At 40.1% G+C, this 24,297-nt stretch overlaps 2 protein-coding genes across 2 annotated transcripts in view; both read left to right on the top strand.

Moving 5' to 3' along the window:
• Nucleotides 1–2,136, top strand: part of LOC118405985 (mesotocin receptor-like) — a 60,061-nt gene extending 57,925 nt beyond the window's left edge. Inside the window, exon 5 of the mRNA XM_035805839.1 lies at nucleotides 1,958–2,136. Within this exon, the coding sequence (XP_035661732.1) occupies nucleotides 1,958–2,136 (179 nt within the window). The remainder of the gene's footprint in view (nucleotides 1–1,957) is intronic.
• Nucleotides 2,137–3,413: 1,277 nt separating this feature from the next.
• LOC118405984 (sodium-dependent lysophosphatidylcholine symporter 1-A-like) lies at nucleotides 3,414–22,683 on the top strand. The gene is made up of 14 exons (XM_035805838.1): nucleotides 3,414–3,616; nucleotides 12,626–12,791; nucleotides 13,838–13,959; nucleotides 14,310–14,439; nucleotides 14,732–14,810; nucleotides 15,411–15,568; nucleotides 16,339–16,429; nucleotides 16,925–17,043; nucleotides 17,708–17,791; nucleotides 18,735–18,818; nucleotides 20,276–20,409; nucleotides 20,795–20,932; nucleotides 21,623–21,796; nucleotides 22,617–22,683. The coding sequence occupies exons 1-14, from the start codon at nucleotides 3,414–3,416 to the stop codon at nucleotides 22,681–22,683; spliced, it is 1,749 nt and encodes a 582-aa protein (XP_035661731.1).
• The last annotated feature ends 1,614 nt before the right edge of the window (nucleotides 22,684–24,297 follow it).

The following is a 24,297-nucleotide window of genomic DNA, read 5'->3' as shown; positions in this document are numbered from 1 at the left end:
CCCATGTTCGTGTGTAACTGCCTCTTGTGTGTACGTTCTTTCCATTTATGTGCCCACGTGGCATCCCTAATTATCACCCGTTTGGTTCCACATGTTGTTAATTGGATTGCTTACGCCGTCTCCACTTCTGCAGGGACTACATGATTATAATGTGGACAAGGTTTCTTTTCCTATAATTAATTTAAGGGACCACCAACAACGGCCTCTGAGTTTTTGTATTGTGTTCTTGTATGTACTTTGAATTGTAAACATGTATTTGCTTGCACGATGTTACTCTTACTGACGAAAACGTTTTGAGAAGTTTTGAGAAAGAATACAATCATTATGGTTATTTCTCTTGACGGATGTGTGGACAAAGATGTATGAATACGTATCACTATGTTTACATAAACGATATACATATGATTTAAAATGTCATCTCTGTTGCGCATATTAGCATCCCCTTTCCAGCGATGTCCCTGTAGCTCAACTGGAGCATTCAGCGAGAGAAATTGACCAAAGAACGATCAATGTCACGAGTTCTAACAAAACTACTTTTGTTTTTTCTTTTGTTTTCTGTAGTTTTAGTTTTCTCGTTAATGGTGCGTGGGCGACATTCGCATCGTACAGTGGTACTTGAATCTGACGCTAATGTTACTACAAATGACACATGACGTATGAGTCGGTCTCGCCTTTTGTGTGAGATGCGAACATCTGTCTTGTCAAATGTACACATATTTACATTAAGAATGATGTACTAAAAGGTCTTAAGTACAGACGTCAATTACGTAGGGTCTAAAACAGCTTACATAAGCAGAATTCCGGGAAAACAACGGAACCTAGGGAGTTTAACCAAGCGTTAAAGGGGTACTTCACTCCAGAAGGGGGTGGTGTTTTCCAATAGATAATGTGTCAATGAATACATAATCAACCAAATTTTGTGGAATTCACCTTGGGATGAATTGCACGATGTATGTTTTGTAAAACAATATGACACTCACTAAACCCATGCAGACCCTACCCATGCATTCCCTTTACGCATAGACATTTTGTTTATCGTACATATTTTTGGAATAAATGAGGATCGCTAAGCACACGGAGAAGGCAAATTGCTCATAAGATATAACAAAACAAGACTAGATTTGTTAGCGATCCTGAAATAAGTTTTGTAACCTTACCTAAACGTTTTTTATTGTATTCAGCCATAGGATGGATTCAATTAGAGGGTACTTGAGGAGTTTAGTAGAAGACTGAATGCTTTTGGGGCACGTTGAGAAACTTGGTACTTTATCGTATAATCTGAAGTAGTCTGCATTTATTACTGCCTAAATTAATATCTATCGGAAAATAACACTCCCGTGTGGAGTGGAATGCCCCTTTAAGTTGTCCCCGACAGTCCAATGTCTCTTTGCAATCAAATACAGAAAATAGCAAGGAAGCTTGGTGACTGTGTGCCACTACAGGTACTAACGTCGACTATCATAATTCCACCGGGTGCCATAATACCGCCACCTCAAAAGAAGGCCCGGGTATGTAGTGTCCTTCCCAAGATTGTCTTGAATACTGAATGTTAAATATCTGAAATGTAATACAATTCAGATATTTAGGTGTTGAAGACAGGCCTCTATAACTTGAGCAGGCCTCTATAACAACGTTTTTTGAGGTGGCGGTATTATGGCACCTGGTGGAATTATTAGAATGTATGTTACAAGGTGAACAACAATACGTATCTTTTCTACATTAAGCGATATCTTAGGCTCTTGTCACATACGTACTTGTCATGTATACAAAGATAAATATATCCCACCATCTCACCCTTCTTTCAGCCATTATGGGAGGCCATATCAACTTCCAATCAACCTTTGACCCATTGCTTACGTCACACATGGAACTAGTCACGTGTCCAGAGTGATCAGTTCAAAGAGTTGAAGAAGGCTGTTCCATACTGAATGGGTATGCCTATTCTTTTTCACCACAGGTCCGGCCTTTACGATCATCCTGCTCCTGGCCAGTCTCAACAGCTGCGTCAACCCCTGGATCTACTTTCACTTCACGGGGCAGTGCTTCGGCTCCCTGCGCGGAAGGAAACAGCAGTACATGATCCCGACAACCTTCCGCTCCCGCTCAAGGTACGAAAATTTCATCCTGAATATATGATTAAAGAAACCGTTTAGATTATATTAATTTTCCAATTTCTAGCTGACTTTTCACATAGGAGCATGTTTTTAAGTGTTTTTTTTTTTTTCGTGGGAGTTTCTTTTGCATGGCAATTTTGCCAATTATTTGTGTGTATCATTATCAAAACTTCATACTCTATTTCCGTAGGTATAAAGTGAAGTAAAGAGTTTTTCTAACCAAGAAGCTCTCGATCAGTCTTCTGAAACTTATAAAGTTGAATTACCAAGAATCCTATGTCACGTGACATGAATGGAAGTGTGACGTCAGCAATGGGTCAAATGTGACTGGTGGTCGGTACTGGCTCCCGCGCCGTCCCATCAATTTGAGAAGCATTAGATCAGAGGACTGACGGAAAGCTTGTTGGTTAGCGCTTTTAATTTGGCTACAGAGATTGTGTATGAATATTGTATAATGTCAAAACTAAAAACAGGTGAACTTCCATTGCAATGTTTATCAGTATTTACGCAAAAAAGCAGTTACTCAAGCAACTGGATATGACTTTGGAGACGGTTAGACGTTTCAGACAGCCATCTGGTGTCTTTCGTTAGTGCCACCCCTGTAAAAACTGTGGAAACACATCGGATCCAATTGCTTGAGTAGCTCCTTTTTGGCGTACCCTATTACCTGGATGTCTAACCTTCATCGATTTATCAGTATTTGTTTGTCTGTTTACATTTTAGCCCGAATAATAAGCACCTGGAGCGAGCCCTTCACAGCATGAGTGACCACTCGGGAGCGAACGGTCACACTGTCCGTTACGTCAACGGCGTCCACAATCACGTGACCTTCGTTGCCTGCTGCACTAGGTGGGGAGACGCCAGTATTTTAATTTTCTACAATAATACATGTAATCCAATGAGGAAAGAAGTATGCTATTATCTCAAGAATTAGAAGTTCAAACCATACAAAGTTTACCCTCAAATGATAGCCTACTATGTCCAGTCTCAGCAGAATTTTGATACACCCCTAATTATAGCCCTTTGGATTGGCCCGTTTGGCTCAAAACAGCTATCTGGCGACGATACCACTATTTTAGGGGGGGGGGGGGGGCTGCGGATACCCCCTTGATGGAAAAGGTCTTTCCTACCGCAGCCACTCCCAAAATGCCCAGATTTCACATTAAGTCCCACCAAGAAAGTTCTTAAATGGTTTCAAGCCTTGTTTTTATTCAAGCTCTCTCACCGGGGGCTCTAGGCGCATGCGCTAATTCTTGTGTCTCCTGTAGGTCCGTCACGACTAAGACCAGCACACGGAGCATGCGCCGTGGAGACCAGCGACAACCACAGCCCGAGCCGCCACCTCCGCCCGTCCGTACGGTCAAGTTCTCCCTCTACGATGACGTCATCGAGTACAGCAGCGGCGCCCCGCGGTCGGACGGGGTACTGGAGGTGAAGAAGAAGCCCACCAAGCGGCACACGCATGCTTTCGGAACGGTTTACAGCTTCGACACGCACTCGGTGTGATTTTGTGCCGCTTCCACACAGAAGCGAATTCTCATCCGGGTACTTATGCTCATCAGGGTACTTATGGTCATCCGGGAACTTGCTCTCATCCGGGAACATTCTGTCATTCGGGAACAAGATGGCACCCGGGAAAACACCCTGATGATATCAGATTGTTTTCTGATCACAAAATGTAGCCCTACATCTTTCGCTACAGCATTGACAATGAAGCGATTGTTGGATGTGAGATTTGATTTTTTTGCCAGCAGTCCATAAAAGAAGGAGTTTCAGAATGTTTTCAATCGGACAAAATAAAAATACAAAAGCTTGCGCCTTGTCAAAATATGTCAGATGGTGCCAAAATTGGCCAACGTCAAAATCGTTGCGAAGGAGGCTAACATTTTTTTCGAAAGTTTAATGCCGGCGGCGCAAACGACCTAGTGCGAAAGGAAATGGCCAGCAAAAGTGTATTATGCATATGAGCCAAGACTAAGACGGTAAAAAGGCGCAGAAATCCTGCTATGGAGGCTAACGTAACTTAAAGAAATGGTACATATAGACTGTATCACACACGTTAGGTTCGTACAGAATCTCTGTTCACTGTATTCGTACTTACTTATCCTCTTCATTCCTTGCGAGACAAAAGACCATGACTTTTTTCTTCCATCTGGGTTTGTCCTGCGCTACAGTCTGTGATGACCGACAGGAAAGCCCCATGGACGTCAGGTCGTCTGAAACCGTTCTCCTCCACGTGTTTTGTCTTCCTCTTTTCCTTTTACCATCAAATCTCCAAGATAGGGCGAATTTTGAAATTCTGTTGTCTGTCATTGTTCACTCTATAGCTCTTGTGAAAAGCCAGCATGACAATTCTATCGGGATAAGCTTTAGCTGGCGCCGGATTGTCGCGCAGAAGAACTGGCTTCCTTTGTAGTGTGATAGCGTGGAAATGGGATTCTTCAGTGCTGCAAGTATGGCCACAATTTGTGACAAGGCCTTCAACACAGGGCCTTAGAAGAGTTGGGAATTTATTTGTAGGCATATGAGAACGATATGATTGTACTAAAAGGGTGAAAAGACGGATGGTGTGGGTAAATCAAATGATGATAAGCTGCTAGGGGATCCAAACCGATGCCGCTTCTTCTTTTACATAAAATCCTAAAGCATGTGCAGGACAAAAAAATGCAATGACGCGAGTTTCTGCTGTAGTACCAAGGTCACACACCAAGGGGCCAAAAGTCGACCACGACCTTTGTATTCCTTACACCTTCCCGCATACCAGATTCGGTATTACAATCCACTCAAAGTCGGAGCGATGGGTCAAAGATTGTAGGCAGTCGGTAGCAACCACCGTCTCGGTGCTCCGTCCAATATGAATCGAATGGATACGGTGCAATGAGTCAGAGGGTGGAGGTAGCAGGTAGTAACCCCCTTCCCGGTCCAACGAAAGTTGAAGGGTCCGTTGCAATAGGTCAAAGGGTGTAGGTAGTTTGTAGCGACCACCGTCTCGGTCCAAGGAAGGTTTAAATGCTCCGAAGCAATGGATCAAAATGTCCCAGGTATTTTTCAGCGACCACCTTCCCGGTCCAATCAAAGTAGAACGACTTCCGTAACGTACGAGTCAACTATTGCGGGTAGTTGGTAATGACCCCCGTCCCGGTCCAACGAAAGTTGAAAGGTCCGGAACTTCCATGCTGCCATGAATGGAGAGCAATAAACGATTGAAAAATGATAACATTTACATGCGTTTTCATGTAATAGATTGCTGCTTTATCAAAATGAGCCACGGATGTGGACTTGAAAGATATTTTTGTACAAAGATGAGAATATAAGCTGTGAGCTGTACAGAATGAAGAATTTGTACATATAAAAGGAGATTTTATTGGGTCATCAAAATTGTAAATTTTAGTGGTGAGAAATGATAACATGGGCGATTGCAGAATCGACTTATGGAACAGTAACGCATGCATGTGGAAACCGTCCTATTATCATACTATATTGTCGCCAGAAACAGGACGAGAAGTGTGTCCTGTTTAGAGATTCTAGAGCACATGTCAGTCCCCATGAGACTAGTATGATCTAACTCATTTAGTGATCGTTGAGTAGATGTGTTTAAAAGATGGATGGATTTATGTTGAAACCTAAGGGAAAACAGGGCTGTATACTATTGAATACTTATATTATCCAGAAATTGATAAAAGGAATATTTATACGATGTTGTAATGTATAAAGATGTACGTAATTGTCACTGCTATTTTTGGCAAAAGAGAAAAAGAATTCCTGTACATAGGAAATTTCTTCAGAAATTATCACAAGATGTATGTACGTTTATCACTAGAGCACGGTTTACACTTGTATGTCGTACTAGACTTCGTAGCCTACTTCTGTCGTAGACTACAGCTTCGTGAGTGTAAAGAGAAATTAAGTGAAGTCTACTAAAAAGTGTAATTTTTCATATTCACACTCATAAAAAGGCTGTAGACAAAGAGAAATTGTCTTCGATGTGTTCTGCAGTTAGAAAAGAAGTGTAAAGATAACCTAAGAATATCCTGTAAAGAATTCATATATATGAATATTAATAAGTCTGTAAGGGTGCTAATATGCCAAGTGTTTTCATATATACATATTTCGTACATTTGCTACAAGGCCTGTAAAGTATTATCTAGACGGTGTATAGGATTGATCTGATGGAACATGAAGATGAGCTGCTATGAAAAAATTCTGACAGGAGGCTATTGAAAAATGTCCTTTGTCGTACGATGGATCTACGACAACTGTCGAATCTTGAGGACGTTCTTTAGAAAGTCGTAGTAGTGTTGTACAAAAATATGACTGTAGATTTCATGTTGTCAATTTTTCTCTGATTCCGTGCAATGAATGTTTCTCGCACTGGCTTTCGCAATGTATTTAGTGCGAAATAGAAGTCAGGAAATGAGATAACCTTTTTTGGGACCTCGGACCTAACTTCCTGCCAGTGTCTCAGATGTGCCTAGCGCCTCGTCCCGAGTTCAGTATTGGTCAATTCAGATCTGTTGTGATTTAGAATAGATTCAAAAGGTTGTCCCAAATCCTTCTCCATATGGTCAGTTACCTGATATTTGCTCTGAAAATCGTGCGACAGAATTGAAAGAATCTTACGACAAATGTCATCAAGTTTGTTCAGTTCAGCAGTTAAGGTCGCGTAAGGACAGCAGTGAGTTGTTGGGTCTCGCGGATGGATAGAGAAGAAAACTGGGGTCAAAGGTGAGATTTCTGCCTTGAGCGAGCTAAAATTTTAGCTGGTTGACACTGTTTTCTTTGCATGGTTATAAAGAATAAAGACCCTTGTGACTTTTTTGGGTGAGAAGAATTCTTGAGACTGAAATTTTCGTTAGTTACTTTTATCAAATCTTGTTTCATTGTATTCTATTGAGCTTTCCTATGTCCAGCACTAATTGTGATCTGTGAACACTTACACAACGTTAACTGCCTTTATCGCTTTTAAGTTGGCACGTAACACTGTAATGTAAAAATGATATATCAAAGATGACTCATAGATTACCTAAATCAGCGATGGTATCGTCCAGGATCGGGTCAGCCCGTAGGGGAAAATGTCAGCGGCTAGCGATGCCCAAATTTGGGCATGCAGCCTGATTGGTCAAAGAACATCTGACGTAATGAAGGCTAATCATTGTCGTCAGACAGATGGATAACGTTGTCTCTACTTCCAGAAGACATTTTGGAAACAGTAATATTCAAAAGGATGAAATTATTGTTAGTCACTAAAACTGGCAACAAAAAGGGATAAAGTTTATGATTCTTAGCATCTATTGGAAAACAGAAAGCTTTAACAAGCTTTATTAACATTGATGTCATTAGGATCCGTTATACATGTCAATAATTTGTTATTATAGACTAGCTTTGTTCATTGATCTAATTAGTTGTTGTTATTGTATTGATTTGTATATGATAGCGCTTTTCAGTACGTAATTATTAGATGATTATGATCCTGTGATGTCTTTGCAAAAGACAAGGCTGTTCACGATTTTATTGCAGACGGAAATGTAAACGAATTTATACTCTCCAAGCAGAGGTTAGGCTAATTTTGGACACCTTTTCTCATGCATGCAGGGTTTCTATTTTTAAAGAGTTTCTTATTGTTAGTCAGTAAAACTTGGTGACACAAAGAATCCCAGAAGTCACTGAAAGCACCTAAAAAGGCATCCACCCAACCTCTGCTTGGAGAGAAACGAAGGTAATGTAATGAGTCGGTTATTGTATGGTAATGTAATACACCAGGCGTAGACGGACGATAAAAGTATTTACACATATTGCAGATGACGCGACATTTGTTGAAAGAATTTGATGAAAAGATATTCTATGGATGGTCATCAGGAAATTTATGTAGATCGTTTCAGCAGCTTTCTTGATGTGCAATAAACTTATGGATGTATTGATTTGTTTGTAATTGTTGTCTTTTCCAATCCATAATTTACACATTCGTCGTAGGACGCCATGCGATTTTTGATGTCATAGAACTTACAAGCCAGGCTGTGACGAAAGCAAAAGCAACCGCAGACAGGCTTCTAAAGCAGGCTTTCCATAACAAGACAACCGAATTTCACACGACTAGATTTGCAAATAAATTGTAATTTTAGATTGATGTAGCATCGTCACTTACATTTATGGTTTCAATATATTCAGGAACTTTTCATTTTTGTGCGATTTGGGGTGGAAGGGGTCGATAAATGGTACAATGTTTTCAAGACAAAACATTTGTGTAAGAGAAGGGGTACTTACGGTAGTAAGTAGGTTTTAGCCTCCTTGCTTTTACACCTTGTTCATTTGAATTCAACGATCGAGTTAGGGTCTCATTCCTGTATTACTCCGAGTGTAGAGTCTAAAGGAATCCGGGCTAAAAAATTATCTGGCCCGCAAAGCGTTGTTTTAGGTGGACCATAAATTCCCATTAATAAACCATAACTGATATGAAAAGGAATTTCGATGAAAGCTTGTGTATTACTGGCATGATCATGCACGAAAGTTTCGTGACCCGATCGATCCTCGGACGTTTACGTTTATTTGTACTGAGTGCTCCGGTCAGGCTCCGGGTATTGAAAACGACCTCTAGCGGCTAGCGGCTAGGTGTAATTTGAAATGTGATAGAAATCGTTGCGTCGGCTAGATTTGGGTGAAATTTTTATTGTCTAACAAACGAGTGTGCTTACAATAGAAAGCAAAACATCTCCAAATAGACCGTGTTTTAATTGGATTTGCGGACATAGAAGTTGTGTGTTAAAGCATTGAATTCAATGGGGCGATCTAATTGTGTAATGAGACCTTAGAGACCCTTCCTCTGTACATATTTGTTTTTCACACCATTGTGCGTCATATGAGTCCGTGAAGGGCGATGAAGATAGCAAAATGTTTGAGTGGCAGCGGAAATTGGGCCAAGATCTTAAGGCCATCCAAACCGTTTTGAAATGGCGAAAAGGCGAAATACATTTATGTATCATGATAACATACACGTGTAGAAGATTATGTTAATCTGGGGCATCTGCAGGATTGAATGCACGCTTCTTTTATATGCCTTTCTAAACGCAAACAAATTTGTCGTGTCGTCACTGCGAAGCCGTAAGAAACGGATTATTTAAAACACAGCTGGCACGGTTTTACCGGACTTTTACCATTTAGGAAATCACCAAAAGACTAAATCTTTAAGAAAATCACAAAACCCTCTCATTTTAAAGAATGTGGGACAGTTCATTAACCACTGGCTTCATAGAAGAATGTAAACCCAACAGGTACCTATTTTTACACCTGGGTGGAGTGAGGAAGGTCGTGAAAGGCACAACGTTGGGGGCACGGCGAGTATCGACCTCGGGACCTATACACCTTTCTCACGCGGCGGCCATGATAGATCTAAAACGAGTTCAATGCGGCAAACAAAAGACTGTCCATCATAATTAGCAGTTCAACCAATGATAGCCTGCCAATTAGGAAAGTGACCAATAAGTGAATGGCTGTAAATCCGTCAAAAATTTGCATTATTATGTTTTTATTTTGCATCTCTTAAGGGACTATGGGATCAGTCTACACTACTCTAAATTGCTACATTTTTCGGTGCATAACACTTCTTGTAATATTTATTATTCCATCTTATATCATGAAAATTTGTGTGGTTTGGGGGAAAACTAAATGGGACCTGATTTTAGAAATAAGTTTTGTCTGTTTGCCTTATTGACCTCTTCTTCGATCTATCATGGCCGCCGCGTGAGAAAGGTGTATAGGCTCCGACCCCAACACTCTACCAGTTATACGTCAGTTACATACGACACCACATATGAATTTAGATATGAAATCGGTGACAGGAGAATAAATATGTTGACACTGGTAGATAGGTCCTTGTCACATGATCATCTAGTCATTCGTACATTCTTTAAGCCGGGTGTTGGTCCTACTTATAATGATTACCTATTGTTTGCGTCTATACACCTTTCTCACGCGGCGGCCATGATAGATCGAAGAAGAGGTCAATGAGGCAAACAGACAAAACTTATTTCTAAAATCAGGTCCCATTTAGTTTTTCCCCAAACCACACAAATTTTCATGATATAAGATAGAATAATAAATATTACAAGAAGTGTTATGCACCAAAAGATGTAGCAATTTAGAGTAGTGTAGACTGACCCCATAGTCCCTTAAGAGATGCAAAATAACAACATAATAATGCAAATTTTTATCAAATTTGCAGCCATTCACTTATTGGTCGATTTCCTAATTGGCAGGCTACCATTGGTCGAACTGCTAATTATGATGGACAGCCTTTTGTTTGCCACATTGAACTCGTTTTAGATCTATCATGGCCGCCGCGTCAGAAAGGTGTATAGGTCCTTGTCACATCTAGTCCTTCATACATTCTTTAAGCCGGGTGTTGGTCCTACTTATAATGATTACCTATTGTTTGCGTAGGGTTCTGTATGTAGTGTAAAGAACGATAAAAGTATTTGACAAATTCAGCATATTTCAGTATGCGGGATACCGCAAATGGTTGGGTTGTTTCTGTACTGACTAAAACGATTTGGCCATAAGCGTTGAAATTGGGGTACATTGATGTAATTCTATGGATATGACATCCGCGCGAATTGATTTTCGCCTGTTCGGTAAAAAATGTGGCCGCATGTCACCCAATAGCATCCCTGGTCAATCAGAATTTCATGCTTACCAGAGGATCTGCTCTCCAGGGTAAGGGGGTGTGCACATGTGGTCAGGGTATGGGGCCACAGCACCCTTGTTCCCTCTTTAAACAAAAATAGCAAAATAAACATGATTGTCTCTTACCGTCTTAGACTTAGGTCACATTTTCTAACCGGGGCCCGGCCGGGATGCTTTAAGAAACGAAAAATAAAATGTATACCTAGAAATAAACAAAAAAACAAATCATTCCCATTAATCTTATTTTGCCATTTTGTGTATTTTGATGTCTTTTATATCATTCTTTTCGGTCCCGAATGCTGCCTGGCCGGGCCCCGGTTTGGACATGTGACCTAAGCCTTACTGGAGGTGAACATAAAACAAACTTAGCCTGGGAAAGAATGGAATGGATGTTTAGTCCTGTGGTTTAGCAGCGTTTTATTTCTATTTTTCCCGCGGGTATTAGTATTAGGGACTCCAGAGGACGTCATCCATAAAATTAAGGGGCTGTGGCGTTATCTTGTTGTAACTTTGTAGCTATTTTGGGGGGAGGTGACCTAAAAAGAAGTTGTTGACACGCGACCAAAGGTCAGTTTTGCCGTATCACCGATCACAGATAAGAAAGGTTAATCAAGAAATGTTACTTCAAGAAGCGTAGCTGTTACTTGTGACGTTTTAGGTAAGCTGTTATTGTTTTCGTCCTAATTTAATGTCTATTATTTCGCTAGACGTGGTCTCTTTGTAAGAGGGATGGGTTAGATATCTCATTATTATGCATAGTAGAATGTTTGTTAAGGGGGGGGGGGGGTGCACAGGTAATGGTACAAAATGACATAACCTAGATAAGATGTTGTCGTTTTGTGCCATCTAAAGTATGCGTTGACGACGTGGCCATCTTGGGCAATAATAATCACTTTGAGAAATGAATGTTCCTGTATAGTATTTTACTGAAGGCTTGTGTAATTTAGCACAGTTATTATTAATGATATATGCAGTATGAAGTCTATTTTAAGTAGGATATCATCGTAAAATGTTTATAATCATTGTTATCATGTGACCTGTACTTAGCCAAGTGGGGCAAACATGTGCAATAAAGGTCTTCATTCATTGTAACATTGAATAGACGCTGAGTCCAATAAATATCAAGTTTTAAAAGTCTTTGTGACTTAGTCAGCCCCCAAAACAGTACATTATTTGCCTTGATTTGCTAAGTTTAAGTAAACGTTTTTTTTTACAAAACCAACACCGGTGAGGATATAGATATGATCTATGAATGTCCACTCTTTTTTATTTATTTGATACTCAAATTCATGAGGATGAGACAAAAAGAAACAATTACTTATCAGGATCGTCTCCTCGAACAAAAGAACAACACACAGACAATAAAAATAACACTAAATAACAACAGGATACAATAACGACATGAAAGAAGTAGATAACAGCTTTATCCGCCACGCATCATTGTAATTTATGATGTTGTTCCTAAACTCATCGTACGAGCGGTAATTTTTGTTGATTATTAGCAGTCGTATTTGAGTAGCATATCATGTCGTTTGTTCTTGTGTCTACTCTTTGGTGAAACAAGTAACACCAATTCACCTTTACCCGTGGGGTAGCCTATATCCGTTAAAACAGGGCTTTTAGGTATGTTATATTGTTTAATTGTAATATTTTCACAATATTTCAGTTTGAAACCACCGTCCGTCCACTTGCTATCACTAAATGCTTGCTGTCTTTGAAAGCGACGAATATAGGTTACCCCACGGATAAACGTGAACTAGCGTTAGCACTTCGACCTCACTTCGAATTCCTTCCCAAACCACGATATCTCTGTTGCTATTCCCTTCATTTGACAGAATAGCGAGAAATACGATGGATAGAATTGCAACTATGCAGATGGAGAATACTAAACCCCTCAACTTTTGGAACAACTTGTGCTATGGTCTCTGTTTTGTCGGACCGTCCATTGCATCAAGCGCCCTCGGCCTTTTCTACTCAGTATTCATTCTCGAAGTGGCGCAGGTAAGTGCGGTATCTCATGTGGGGCACCGTTGTGGCACTGCGGGGTTCGTTCACTGCAGTACGGTTATGTTATTTTCGCCGTTTTTTTTATAATTCAGATATTGCGTCATACGTAAAAGTATGAATTAGAAGACAATAAAATACACAAAAGAAAAGAAAATTAGTTCTTTATCTCTGACATTCGTTGAGTAATCTTTCGAACCCCGCAGTGCCGTACCGGTGCCCCAGGTGCAGTGAGATACCACTCAAGTGTTCTCACGCGGCGAACGAAAACGAGGTCAATGAGGCAAACAAACAAACAAAAGTTATTTATAGAATCAGCTCCCATTCAGTTTTTCTCCCAAACTACACTACACTAATAAATACGATACGAAACATTGCAAATTGTACGTAGTGTTTTGCACAGAAAAGAGGTAGCAAGTTTGATTAATCGTGAAGTTGTAAAATAAAAACGTTATGATGCAAATATTTGACGTACATGCAGACATTTTCTAATTGGTTAATTTGCTAATTGCCATGCTATCATTGGTCGAACTACTAATTATGATAGTAGTTCTGTTTGTTTGCCACATTGGCCTCGTTTTCGATCTAATATATCAACCTTGTGAAAGAGGTGTATCGGTTTAGAAATGTAATGTAGACCGAACTGATGACCTTTGACCCTTTGTCCAGATGGTTCTGAAAGTCTTGAAGTGGTGCTAATAGACTGTAATAAGTCATCTACATGAGAACAAATCTCTAGGATCTTTTTCCCTTGGTGCTTCGGCAATTGTGTATAGTTCTGTCACCAAGAGAGAAATGATCAGAAATGTTTTGGTTGACGACAAATTTTGGCGACGCCTCAGGGGCTAGCCTAACAGTATACTAGTAGTGTACATCCGATTGGCAAGAATTCCCAGAATTCTACAGGAATTTCAGGAACTTTTTCCGCGTATCCGTAGTTGCATGTAGAGAAATATATACAAACCGTTACTCCGCCGCCATGGCAATGCGTTTTCATTGCTACATTTTTCTTACTTGTTTGGGGCCAACACTCTGCGTTTTAGATCACGCCTGCCCAGAACTCTATATTGACGACCGCTGGCCAAGTGGTGTCCTCGATATGTGACCTCTTTGTCGGCTTTCTGGTGGATGCAACCGACACAAGATGGGGCAAGCTAAAACCATGGTAGGTTGAACAGTATGTTTGAAAAAAAAAAACACACACAACAACGATAAGTCGACTCATTATGCTACGATATAGCAAAATTCATGCCCCGTTGTCTTTCACGTTGCAGTGTTTACAGACGCTCCCAGATTTCGACCGCACTTTTTTTTTTAATCCTACGTTATTGACTTCGGGGGTCGCGGATAAATACTGTGTGCTGCTACCACAACTCAAGCCTCGTTTTGGTTCATGACCCCGGATGACACAAAATGGCCGCCATATCTAAACCCTATCTGGAATAGGGTCAATTTGAACCTTATTAGACTACTACACGACTACTAGCATAATCATAATATTTCAACCTTGTTTAGGCTTCTTGTCACCACGCTTCCGGCTGCAGCCTGTTGCTTTTTCCAGTGGTTTTCTCCTGGCTTCGTCACTCCTACAGCAAAGCTGATATGGTATATTGTCTTCTCCGGTGGATTCCGAATCTTCCTCTCGGTATGAACCCCTTGTTACTAGAGAAGGGCTTACGGGTACTGAATATATGGTCTAGGCATGCGCTATGGCGTAGAGAAACAATTACATTTCCTAGTTATGGAAAGTTGAACTGTAATTTTCAATAATGAATATAAATAATGAAATTAACCTGGCGCATCCCCGTTTTGTTATTAGCTAGCGAAAGGGTATGTCACATCGTAAGGGGGGGGGGTATAACCCGTCGTGTGTAAGCACGTCGACCGATGATGATGATGATGAATGAAATTAACGTGACCTTACATGCATCTTCCAGGGATTTGGTAATGCAAATACCTCCCTTGTCATGTATGCGACCAAGCAACCGAAAGAAAGAGACACCCTGAATACATATGGTACGTATCACTACACTATACACCTTTCTCACGCGGCGGCCATGATAGATCGAAAACGAGGCCAATGAGGCAAAAAGGAAAACATATTTTTCAAATCAGCTCCAATTTACTCCCCTCCCCCCAAAACCACACAAATTTTCACAATATTAGATCAAATAATGAATATTATTTCTAGTGTTTTGCACCGAAAGATGTAGCTATTTAGAGTAGCGTATACTAATCTCATAGTCCCTTTAAAAGAGATAAAAATGAAAGCACAATAAAATGGACATGCAGCCATTCTCGTATTGCTCAGTTTCCCAATTGCCGTGCCATCATTGCTAACATTTAGGATACAGGTATCTTAGGCAGATATGTACATAATAAAGTGCAGATTATGCAAACAAGTTCCTAATTTGCAGGTTAATGTAAATGTGTCATAATTCTTCTAAATAGTACATGATTTAATTGTCATCATTGTCACGTATGCTAGTTAAATGTGTACATAACCAAGCATATATTATGCAGATGTGAAATTCATTTGCATAATCAGAACATTTCATGCATGGAGATTCGTGTTGATTTTGCCGCTGATTGAGTTGCATTTTGTATGTATCTAAGCGAACGCCTTTGGACTTGCTTCTCTTCTGCTGTCAACGCTGATCCAACAAGGTACGTTTGCGCTGTTCCATGCTGACATTGGATACCATCCGGCTGGCAACGGAACACACAACGGAACACACAACGGAACGCACCATGGTCCGTCTTTGGATACTGAGGTTAGAGTCATATATATAACGTAACGTCGTTGTCTCTTCGCTCTCAAGTTGTTAGGTCACCTCCATTTGTTTGATGTTTCGTGTTTTCTATTTCTTTCTTTATTTCTTTATTTGAATTTACCACATGCAAAAACAAGTGGAAGGGAGGACAAAACAGGTGTATCAACACCTTTACAAGTTGTCCTCCCAAACCTGAAATGATAATAGAAAACAATACGAAACCAAAATCAAACAATAAACATTAGACATCAAAAGTCAGTAGACATGAGTATACAATTCGGTGACAATTATACACAGAATTAATTATATACAAAATTATCAAATATCATTATATACAGAGTAAAAAGCTAATTACAATACTAATGTAGCCTTAAAGCAGTGCAAGAGGCACACCCACAAGATGTGGACCAAGAGCAGGGGACGTCGATATTGAACTGGGTGTCAAATCTCACAAACGTGGCTCTCACAAGCGATCGCTTGAATGTCAAGATGTTAGACTTTTCAGTGGCTTGAACCCCAATATTACGGAGGACAGGACTCAGCTGATTCCAAATGGTGACCAGCCTTGGTATATAAGAAGAGCTGAAGGCTATATGTTTCATAACTTTTGCTTGCCCGTTCATAGTTTTGGTTTGCTTTTTGTTTTGACCTAATTTTACATAGAGCACCTTTATTATAATATCCAGACAATCACCAACATTGTTAAAAAAGAATGGAGTTTTGAGGACAGAGTTAACATTCAATCCGACACTTATTCGTCTTCTGCGCAGAAAACAGCATACATGGTGGCGGGAGCTGTTGGTGCAGTCATCTTTGTGCTAAGCGGACTGTCGGCGATTTTTGGTGTTCCAGAGAGGAGGGGTATGATAAAGAAAACTTTAAATGTATCAATGTGAGAGTATATGTGTTTTGTGTGTGTGTGTTTGGGGGGGGGGGGGTGTCACTGCGTAGATTTAGCTGCGAATGGTTTAGTCTCCAAGCAGACCCTACGGTGCCAAGCAGACCCTACAGTATCAAAGCTGGCCAAGGAGTATAGCCAGCATCGGTGCCCGTTTGACTCCCTTTAACCGGCTTTACTCCTTGGCCAGCTTTGATACTATCTCTAAAGCACCGAAGGTTCTGCTTGAAGACTACGAATGGTTGACAACTCGATAGTTATTGCTTATTTCGTTAGGAATTTGTGTCATGTAGTGTACACAGGGTTTTCGTGGGTTCTCTGAGGTTCTATTGTACTGTAGCTGAACTGGTTTTGTTCTCTAGCAGTCTGAACATGGCATGGTCATGATTTTTGAGTGGCAGGCAGATATTGAATATACTCATATCTCGATAAGCAGCAGCAAGTATATTTTATTTCAGATATGAAGAGGCCTCACCGATCGTCATGTTTCCCCGTTAGTGACATCAAAGAGATGGTCCGCCATCGTCCTTTCCTAACCATGGCTGTAATCAATGTGTTGTTGGTTCTGGGCCTTGGTGTAAGTTATAACGTTTTCTATTATTTCAAATAAAGAGACACAATGAAAAAATGCAGCCATCGAAAGTCAACAAAGTCAAAGATTTTGTAAGATGCCTCTCGATAGCTAATAACTTAGAAACTGGCTACATTCTCTCTTTGCCGTCGACTTCCGAGATTGCTGTCGTAGATTAGATTCTTAACCCTATTCAAACCGGGCTTTTGGGGTGAATCCTGGACGGGGGGGGGGTGCTTTGAGGCCCGTTTTTTCTAACTCTTGTAACTCTAAAATGACTTATTATATGGACTTCAAATTTCCAGAGAAAGTTGTAGACACAATATCGGAAGACTTTAAAAAATTTATCGTAAGTATTCATGACGTCATTATTCTGATTGTATTGTCTGAGACCATGGAAAAGGGTATTCGAACAAAACTGCAAAGTCAAACTTTGCGAAATTGTTCCCAACTGAATCTAAGGAAAATTCGCCATATTTGGTGGCTCTAGCGTAAGCCATTTTATCGTTCTGTGACATGAAAGTTGGCGCAGGCATCAAAAGCCCCCTCCCCCGATCTGAATAGGGTTAAGGTCTGATAAAGAAAGACAGAAAGACAAGACAACGCAAGACGTCATAACTTCATGTTATAGATAGAGCTTACTTCCTTACGTGTCTCTTATGTTTTGCAGGCCAAGCAGACCTATGGTACATTGACGCTGCAGTATACCTTCGACTTAGGTGACCAGGTGTTCTACATTCTCATCGTATATACGGTACGAAGATTCACTACATTAAATGACAATGAATTTTTTTTCATATTTATGCCCCAATGGGCTAAATGCAGCAAATAAGCAGAAACATCTCTGCTCTAACTTATACCTGTATTCTTCATATTAATATTCTATATATGTGTAGTTCTTATTACAAAAGATACACATTTTATCATCAGGAGGAATTCGGGTGTATCTGCCTGCTTCAATTTTCAATTTAAAACATAACACGTGGAACGACGTGACATGAATACATACTTTAGTTATTCATTTACATTTCTGATTAATAGTTAGCCATAATCATTACATCTTATCTTTCATATATTTGCTCAATCATTTTCATTACCGAATAACTGTTGACATTTTTCTATTGTTACTTTTTTTGTATTTACCGTTTTTGTGCATGGCCCTCTATGACTTCGGAAAATCCATGCTGGCCAACGTATCTGGAAATAGGTGTATTGTAGCAAAGAACCACATTGAATCATGATATCGAATATCAATTTATATTTTTATGATCTTCTTAGCAGGTTCTACTAGCCTAAAATTTTCATGGAAAATATTGTTTTTTTGCCCCTCCCACTTGTTTAAGACACGAAATTTCCAGATCATTTAGGGGATGATAAGTTTGAAGGCTGATAGCCGGTGGAAAGCTACCATACCAGAATGGCTATCCCATCAAAATTTATACCACAGGCCTTCTGATATTCAAAAATAAGAAGGAGAATCTGCCAGTCCGAAGGGGAATGATATGTGAAATTTGGGGTCCTAGCCCATGAACTAATTGTAACATTGAATGTGTTGGGTGACTGTAATAGAACGAATATACGTGATAACAAACTTGACATACAATTGTGTTTCACATCACCGATAAATCCTTTTAAACAATCAGCCCCAAAATGGAAACTGATATCTCCTAATTATCTCTTGTTTCACTCACTCTCAGGTATCTTCAATTGTGTCAACATTCATATGGAATATAGCTATGCGTCGAATCGGCCGGAAGAAAGTACTATGCCTGGGGATTTTTGTAAGTGACTTCTTTATCACCTTTATCTAGCCAGCTACTCCAATGTGACAATGGATTGAATGGACCATTAGGTTGGTAGAAGTTATTACATCGGAAAATTCTTTTAATGTGTAGTATGTACTTACTTTGCTTACGTTCCGATCACTCGATGTCTCTCAGACACCTTCCTCAGAGCTTCTGACTTGAGTTCTGCTTCTTGTCGCGATATGTAGCCGATGTAGGTGGCGCTTTTGCGGCGAGAACACAACCCCAAATGAAGTTTGTATCCCCCCTCATCCCGTTTGGGATCGTGTTCTCGCCGCAAAAGTACCACCTACATCGGCTACATTTGGCGATGGGAAGCAGAACTTCAATTAGAAGCTAATATGTATACTAATACAAAGTAAAGTACAAAGAATTCTCCCATATCATTCGTACGTGTTTGACTTCTGTCCTGGTCAAGTACTATGAGTAGGGGTGGGCCTAGGTACAGAAAATGCAGACACAGGCACGGTCAAAATCCCGAGAATCAGGTCAGGTCCGGACCTGAACCTAACTGTTTTTGAAAATATGTCAATAGGCAATACACAAAACAATGGACCTTTTCGCTACTAAGGATTCTATTAAGATACCTCCACTGGCGATTTAGAATCCTGTCGTCATGTACTGTAAGTAGTTGTTATACATGTAGACCTTACGAAAGTCGCTGTACTTTTGTCGTGTCAACAAAGATTTCTATAAATGTAAATAGCCCCTTTTAATAATCAAAATCAAGTTTGACTGTGGAGACTTGATAGAAATAGCCATCAACCCTCCTTTATTTCGATCTTGTTATTTTCTTGGACCGGTAAGCTCACGGACCAAAAGCATGCCGGTATAATCTGTTCATTTTCTAATCGCTCTAAAATCCGGTCCACTGATTTTTTGGTCCGTTTGTTCTGGACCGGTCCAACAGGAAAAAAAAACGGGTTTCACCCCAAAGACTAACGTCACATTTCCAAATCAGGGCCTGGCTGGGCTGTTTATAAATTTGTGGAAACGAAAAAAATGGAAATGTATATGTAGATATATACACAATTGATGCCCACGGCCATTCTCTCTAGGTCTTTTGAAGTTTGGTGTCTTTTGTATCATACATTTCGTTCCCGAGAGCTATCCGGCCGGGCCCCGGTTTGGAAATGTGACGTAGGCCTAACTGGGAACATATCATATCAAGTTTTATTGCAAATTCTTGCCCGTGGGCTAATTGCAGGTAACATAAATTTAAACAGTGTAAAATACAATAATACAAGTGTCTACTTTAGTCTAAAACTAGTAAAAGCTAACTCTAGATCCTGGGTTATTGGGTTCGACTCCTTTTTCGAAGACAGTGGAAGACGAAAGATCCCACTTTTTCTATTATGTGTGGGTTTAGTGATGTTAAAATGGATATCATGGATGGAGATAAATTGATTCCATACTGATCCACGTGATTTTAGGTCTTCCTACTGCCGCACAACGCTGCTCTCCTGTTAGCCACCGACGACATGCTCGGGACCGCACTAGTTCCGTTCATGTATGCTGTGAGTGCCTGGGGTGGGATAGGAGATGGCACTCTTGGTCTTATATCAAGGCAAGTATTTTTTTATTACACTCGTTGAGCCTGATGTTACCATCATGAAGATGAAGAGCGGTCCATAGCGATAACTGTATAGCAACATCTCTTCTCCCTAAGTCAGAAACACTAAACTTAGGCAAGCTTGACTTCACTGACTAAAAAGCAAAGCAGGGGCTACGAAGGCTGCTCGGGGAATTCCCTACCCCATTTTGGCCGGAATGGTTTGATCCACTCACCGGGAAAGACCCCTACTCTTTTTGACAAGTTCTTTTACGTGCTCGGGGTGTGGTAATCCTCAAACACGGGACCTCCATTCAACATCCTATATCTCCCCTTACTTATATGTTCCTTGTCACTCTCAGAAACAAATCGTAAGATGTTGATATACTCACAATCACAGCGTTATGCAGACAGATGTCATCGACGATTTTGAGCTCAAGACAGGGAAAAAGATGGCGTCTGTCTTTTACTCCCTTTGGAACAGTTTGGGCCATGTCGTAAGCATCATCAGCGGTATTGTCTTCAACTGGATCTTACAGTAGGTTTTCTGGGATAATCTCTTTCGCAGAGTTCACTTTACGCATGTGCGGGCGACAGGCATCCTGGGTAATAGGTCAAAGGTGAAGGCCCAGTCTGGTTTCGACCATTGTTGCGATTTGCATAATAATGTCCGAAACGTAATGGCGTCTGCAAAATGGCGGAATATTTACGTAATGGCACCTAAAAAAAGGCGGAGTTTTAACGTTCATGGGGCATTCACCTTTGACATATTACCCAGAATTCCTGTCGTCCGCTCATGCGTAGTGTGCCCGCACATGATTTGAATAGCTTGCAAGCTAAGTTTCTAATGACCTAACTTAAGATTCCTTTGTTTAGCATGCAAATAATACCAACAGCAAAAAAAAGTCAAGGTCCCCAAATCATATTGCATTTTTGTAGGCATTATCTACCACCTAAAAAAAACTCATTTCTAGTTTCAACAGTCTAACTTGGTCGAAGTTATTAGTGTCATTTTCATGAAAATCACATTCTGAAAAGCCAGTGGACGTCAGATACTCTACCAAACCGAATTCTTAGTAGCGAAACGGACCATTGTCTTGAGTATCGCCAATTCAAAAGTTTTCACAGTAACGTTCAGGACCTGGACCTGATCCTCTGGACCTGATCCTCTGGACCTGAACCGTACCTGGACCTGAATGTTCTGTACCGGTACCCAACCCTAATACAGATCCGTCAATTATAACGCGGATAACGAGGTCCAGCCAATCATCGTCAAGCAGGCATTCCGGTACCTTGCGGCTGGCACGCCCCCTGCTGCTTACGTCATAGTCTTGCTGTTCGTCTGGCTGTATCCAATCACAGAGGAGTCTCGCATGAGAACCAAGATGGCGCTGGACGCAAGGTTGATATGAAACTATATCAATATATCAAAGAGCCATTGCGCGAGAAAATCAGGCAAAACCAGTCGGAAGACCCCCATCTCACGGCTTCCGTTATCCCAAAAAGAGAATTGTTTTAAAGAAGTGGATTTTCCTCTCTCCAGCAACATTAAAACTATACATCAGAGCCAATGCAAATAGCAGATGATGTCCCTTAAAATGACAAAAATTCATATATTTAAAACTGCTTTCAGTAGGTCTGGTAACCCCCTAGTACACCCTCGTAATTTCTTTGCTTCGTCTTCAACTTTTGGTCTTTAAGACTAAGGAACCATGTTCGTATTTTCATTAGATTTATCAGAATAGCCTCCACAACTTTAGTAATTTTCAGCTATACGTTTTTTGATGGTCTCTGAGGGGGTCCCAGAACACCATAATGGAAAAAAAGCCGTAAGGTTTTAATTACATGGTTGTTCAAATACCTATTACACATACAACACATACAAAGTATGAGCCGATTTGGCAAGCACCCATCTTCGGACCCCTGCCTGGTTTTCTTGTGCAATGACTGTTAAATACCTAGAACGAAGAAACATTTCCATCCAAAGAGCAAGACAGTCTTGCCTTTAAACGTTTAATTAAGATCATCCTTGTGTATAAAATGTTTCTGTTTACCAACCAACCTCCAATGAAAAACAACAACTGCTGGTCTTCGTCGATACTTACTTACCGACCTAGGTGCACTGTGTAGCAATTTGAAAGGATGGATGCTATCATGATCAATTACACTGTGTGTTTTCTCAATTTCCTGCAAGTGTCTAATATTGACTCTTTGCTACACAGGAGAGCAGCAACTGAAGAGGAAGAGAAAGCACTTCACAACGCCAATGACGACGTCTCCGTTCAATAAATTTTAATAATGACAAAGAGCGTATGAAACAATAAAGCACAATAATTTTAAAGATAACTGTATGATCTACTAGTACATAACTGCAGTTCCATAAGGTTAGTCTAAGAGTGCATATTTAGTTTTTACAATCATTGTAGCATCCTTTATTTTATCTTCCTATGCATACCATGCAGGCGCTGTCACATGCGATTATGTGATTGAATTTGATATTCAAGTCCATTGGGGTAAAGCTTTGTATATAGGATGATAGACTTATTTATAGTGAATTAGGTATATTAGGATATTTGCGGCATGAAATAATAAAAGTTATATTCGTCTATTTAGTTTTTGACAAAATCGACAAACGCTGTGGTCGATAGGTTATTTTTGGTACCACCGAGAGGGACAAGTGCTATCATGAATTATTTTGATTAGCAAGAACCAAAGTTTAAGCCATGATAACCAGTTGTCATGCACAGCTTTCCTATTGTTATCACGTGACCAAGTGACGTCATCCAAATTGACCTGGCCGTTTGGTCCTTTATTGAAAAGGACGGGATATATATCTAAAATATCTATGATTTCTATTGAAAATTGCTTTACATGTGAATCATACCACAGAAATTACAAAGGATTAGGTTTTTTGTCAGTATTTTACATTTTTATGAAGTTATGAGTCTTAAAAGGCTGATTTTTGGGGTGATTTTGCGTAAAAATGACACTGTTTACTTTCCAAAATCAGGCATTTGTTCAGCCTGCATATGGGGTCTTGTTTGATACGTTTTCTTGATTTGTCACATCTTTATCTGCATTTTGAGCATCAAAATCCGTCAATTCTATCAAGAGTTACGAGCATTTCAATAATTATACCCAAAGGACTTTTTATCAAATTGTTGCGAATAGCAACACTTCCCCGTAAAATAGACACTGTTACAGAAACAGTAATGAATAATACTACAATCTACCAAGTGAGTTCGACTTCTTCTCGCTTCTTTGTGATACTGAAAATGTACGAACAGATATGTTTTACAGTCAAAGGTTTGTCGAAAGTCATAAGGAATATGAATTTGTCTGTATTGCTCAGATGTATGAAAGTTGCTGTCCTATTTTTCACTAGCCACTTCAAGGAGTACAACAAAGCGTTCTTTTTGCTACTTAAATTCTAGCCCAAGGTGGCTACACATATATACGAACCTCTGACAAAAAACTTGCATCATATGAAGTGAGGAAGTCTTCCGGCAACGAATACTCGAGTTACAACACTATGGCGACGGTTGCAAATATTGTTCTAGGAGTCAGGCAATTTATGGACACTAATGCTTTTATGTAACTTGACACTGTCCTATAACGTCCACTAGGGGGGCGAATGTAGTGTTCGTCTTGTAAACGGCCGTTGCCATTTGAAATGGTAGTCGCCAAGTCGGTGACTGGCAAATACGATATGCGAGTGTTTCATAACCTTTTGGAGGTAATGACAAGAAGTAAGAACGTATGCAAGGCAACATTTAACTTACAGATGTACAACAGTATCATACAAAAAACGTAAAAAGACTATGGTAGAAAAAGAATCTGCATTTGACATTTTACAAATCTTATACAGTTGCTTGAGTAACTCATTACGTGAATGTCCAACCT

This window comes from Branchiostoma floridae, chromosome 18 (genome assembly GCF_000003815.2).
Source record: "Branchiostoma floridae strain S238N-H82 chromosome 18, Bfl_VNyyK, whole genome shotgun sequence".
Classification (NCBI taxonomy): Eukaryota; Metazoa; Chordata; class Leptocardii; order Amphioxiformes; family Branchiostomatidae; genus Branchiostoma; species Branchiostoma floridae.
This window is presented reverse-complemented; position numbering and strand designations above follow the sequence as displayed.

What these genes read in the sequence shown, in the direction of transcription:
- LOC118405984 (XM_035805838.1), top strand. Translation starts at nt 3,414, where the DNA reads ATGCGCCGTGGAGACCAGCGACAACCACAGCCCGAGCCGCCACCTCCG. An exon ending in TGGTGTTCCAGAGAGGAGGG is followed by an intron (nt 16,430 to 16,924) that starts GTATGATAAAGA and finishes ATTTTATTTCAG; the next exon opens with ATATGAAGAGGCCTCACCGA. An exon ending in AAGATGGCGCTGGACGCAAG is followed by an intron (nt 21,797 to 22,616) that starts GTTGATATGAAA and finishes TTTGCTACACAG; the next exon opens with GAGAGCAGCAACTGAAGAGG.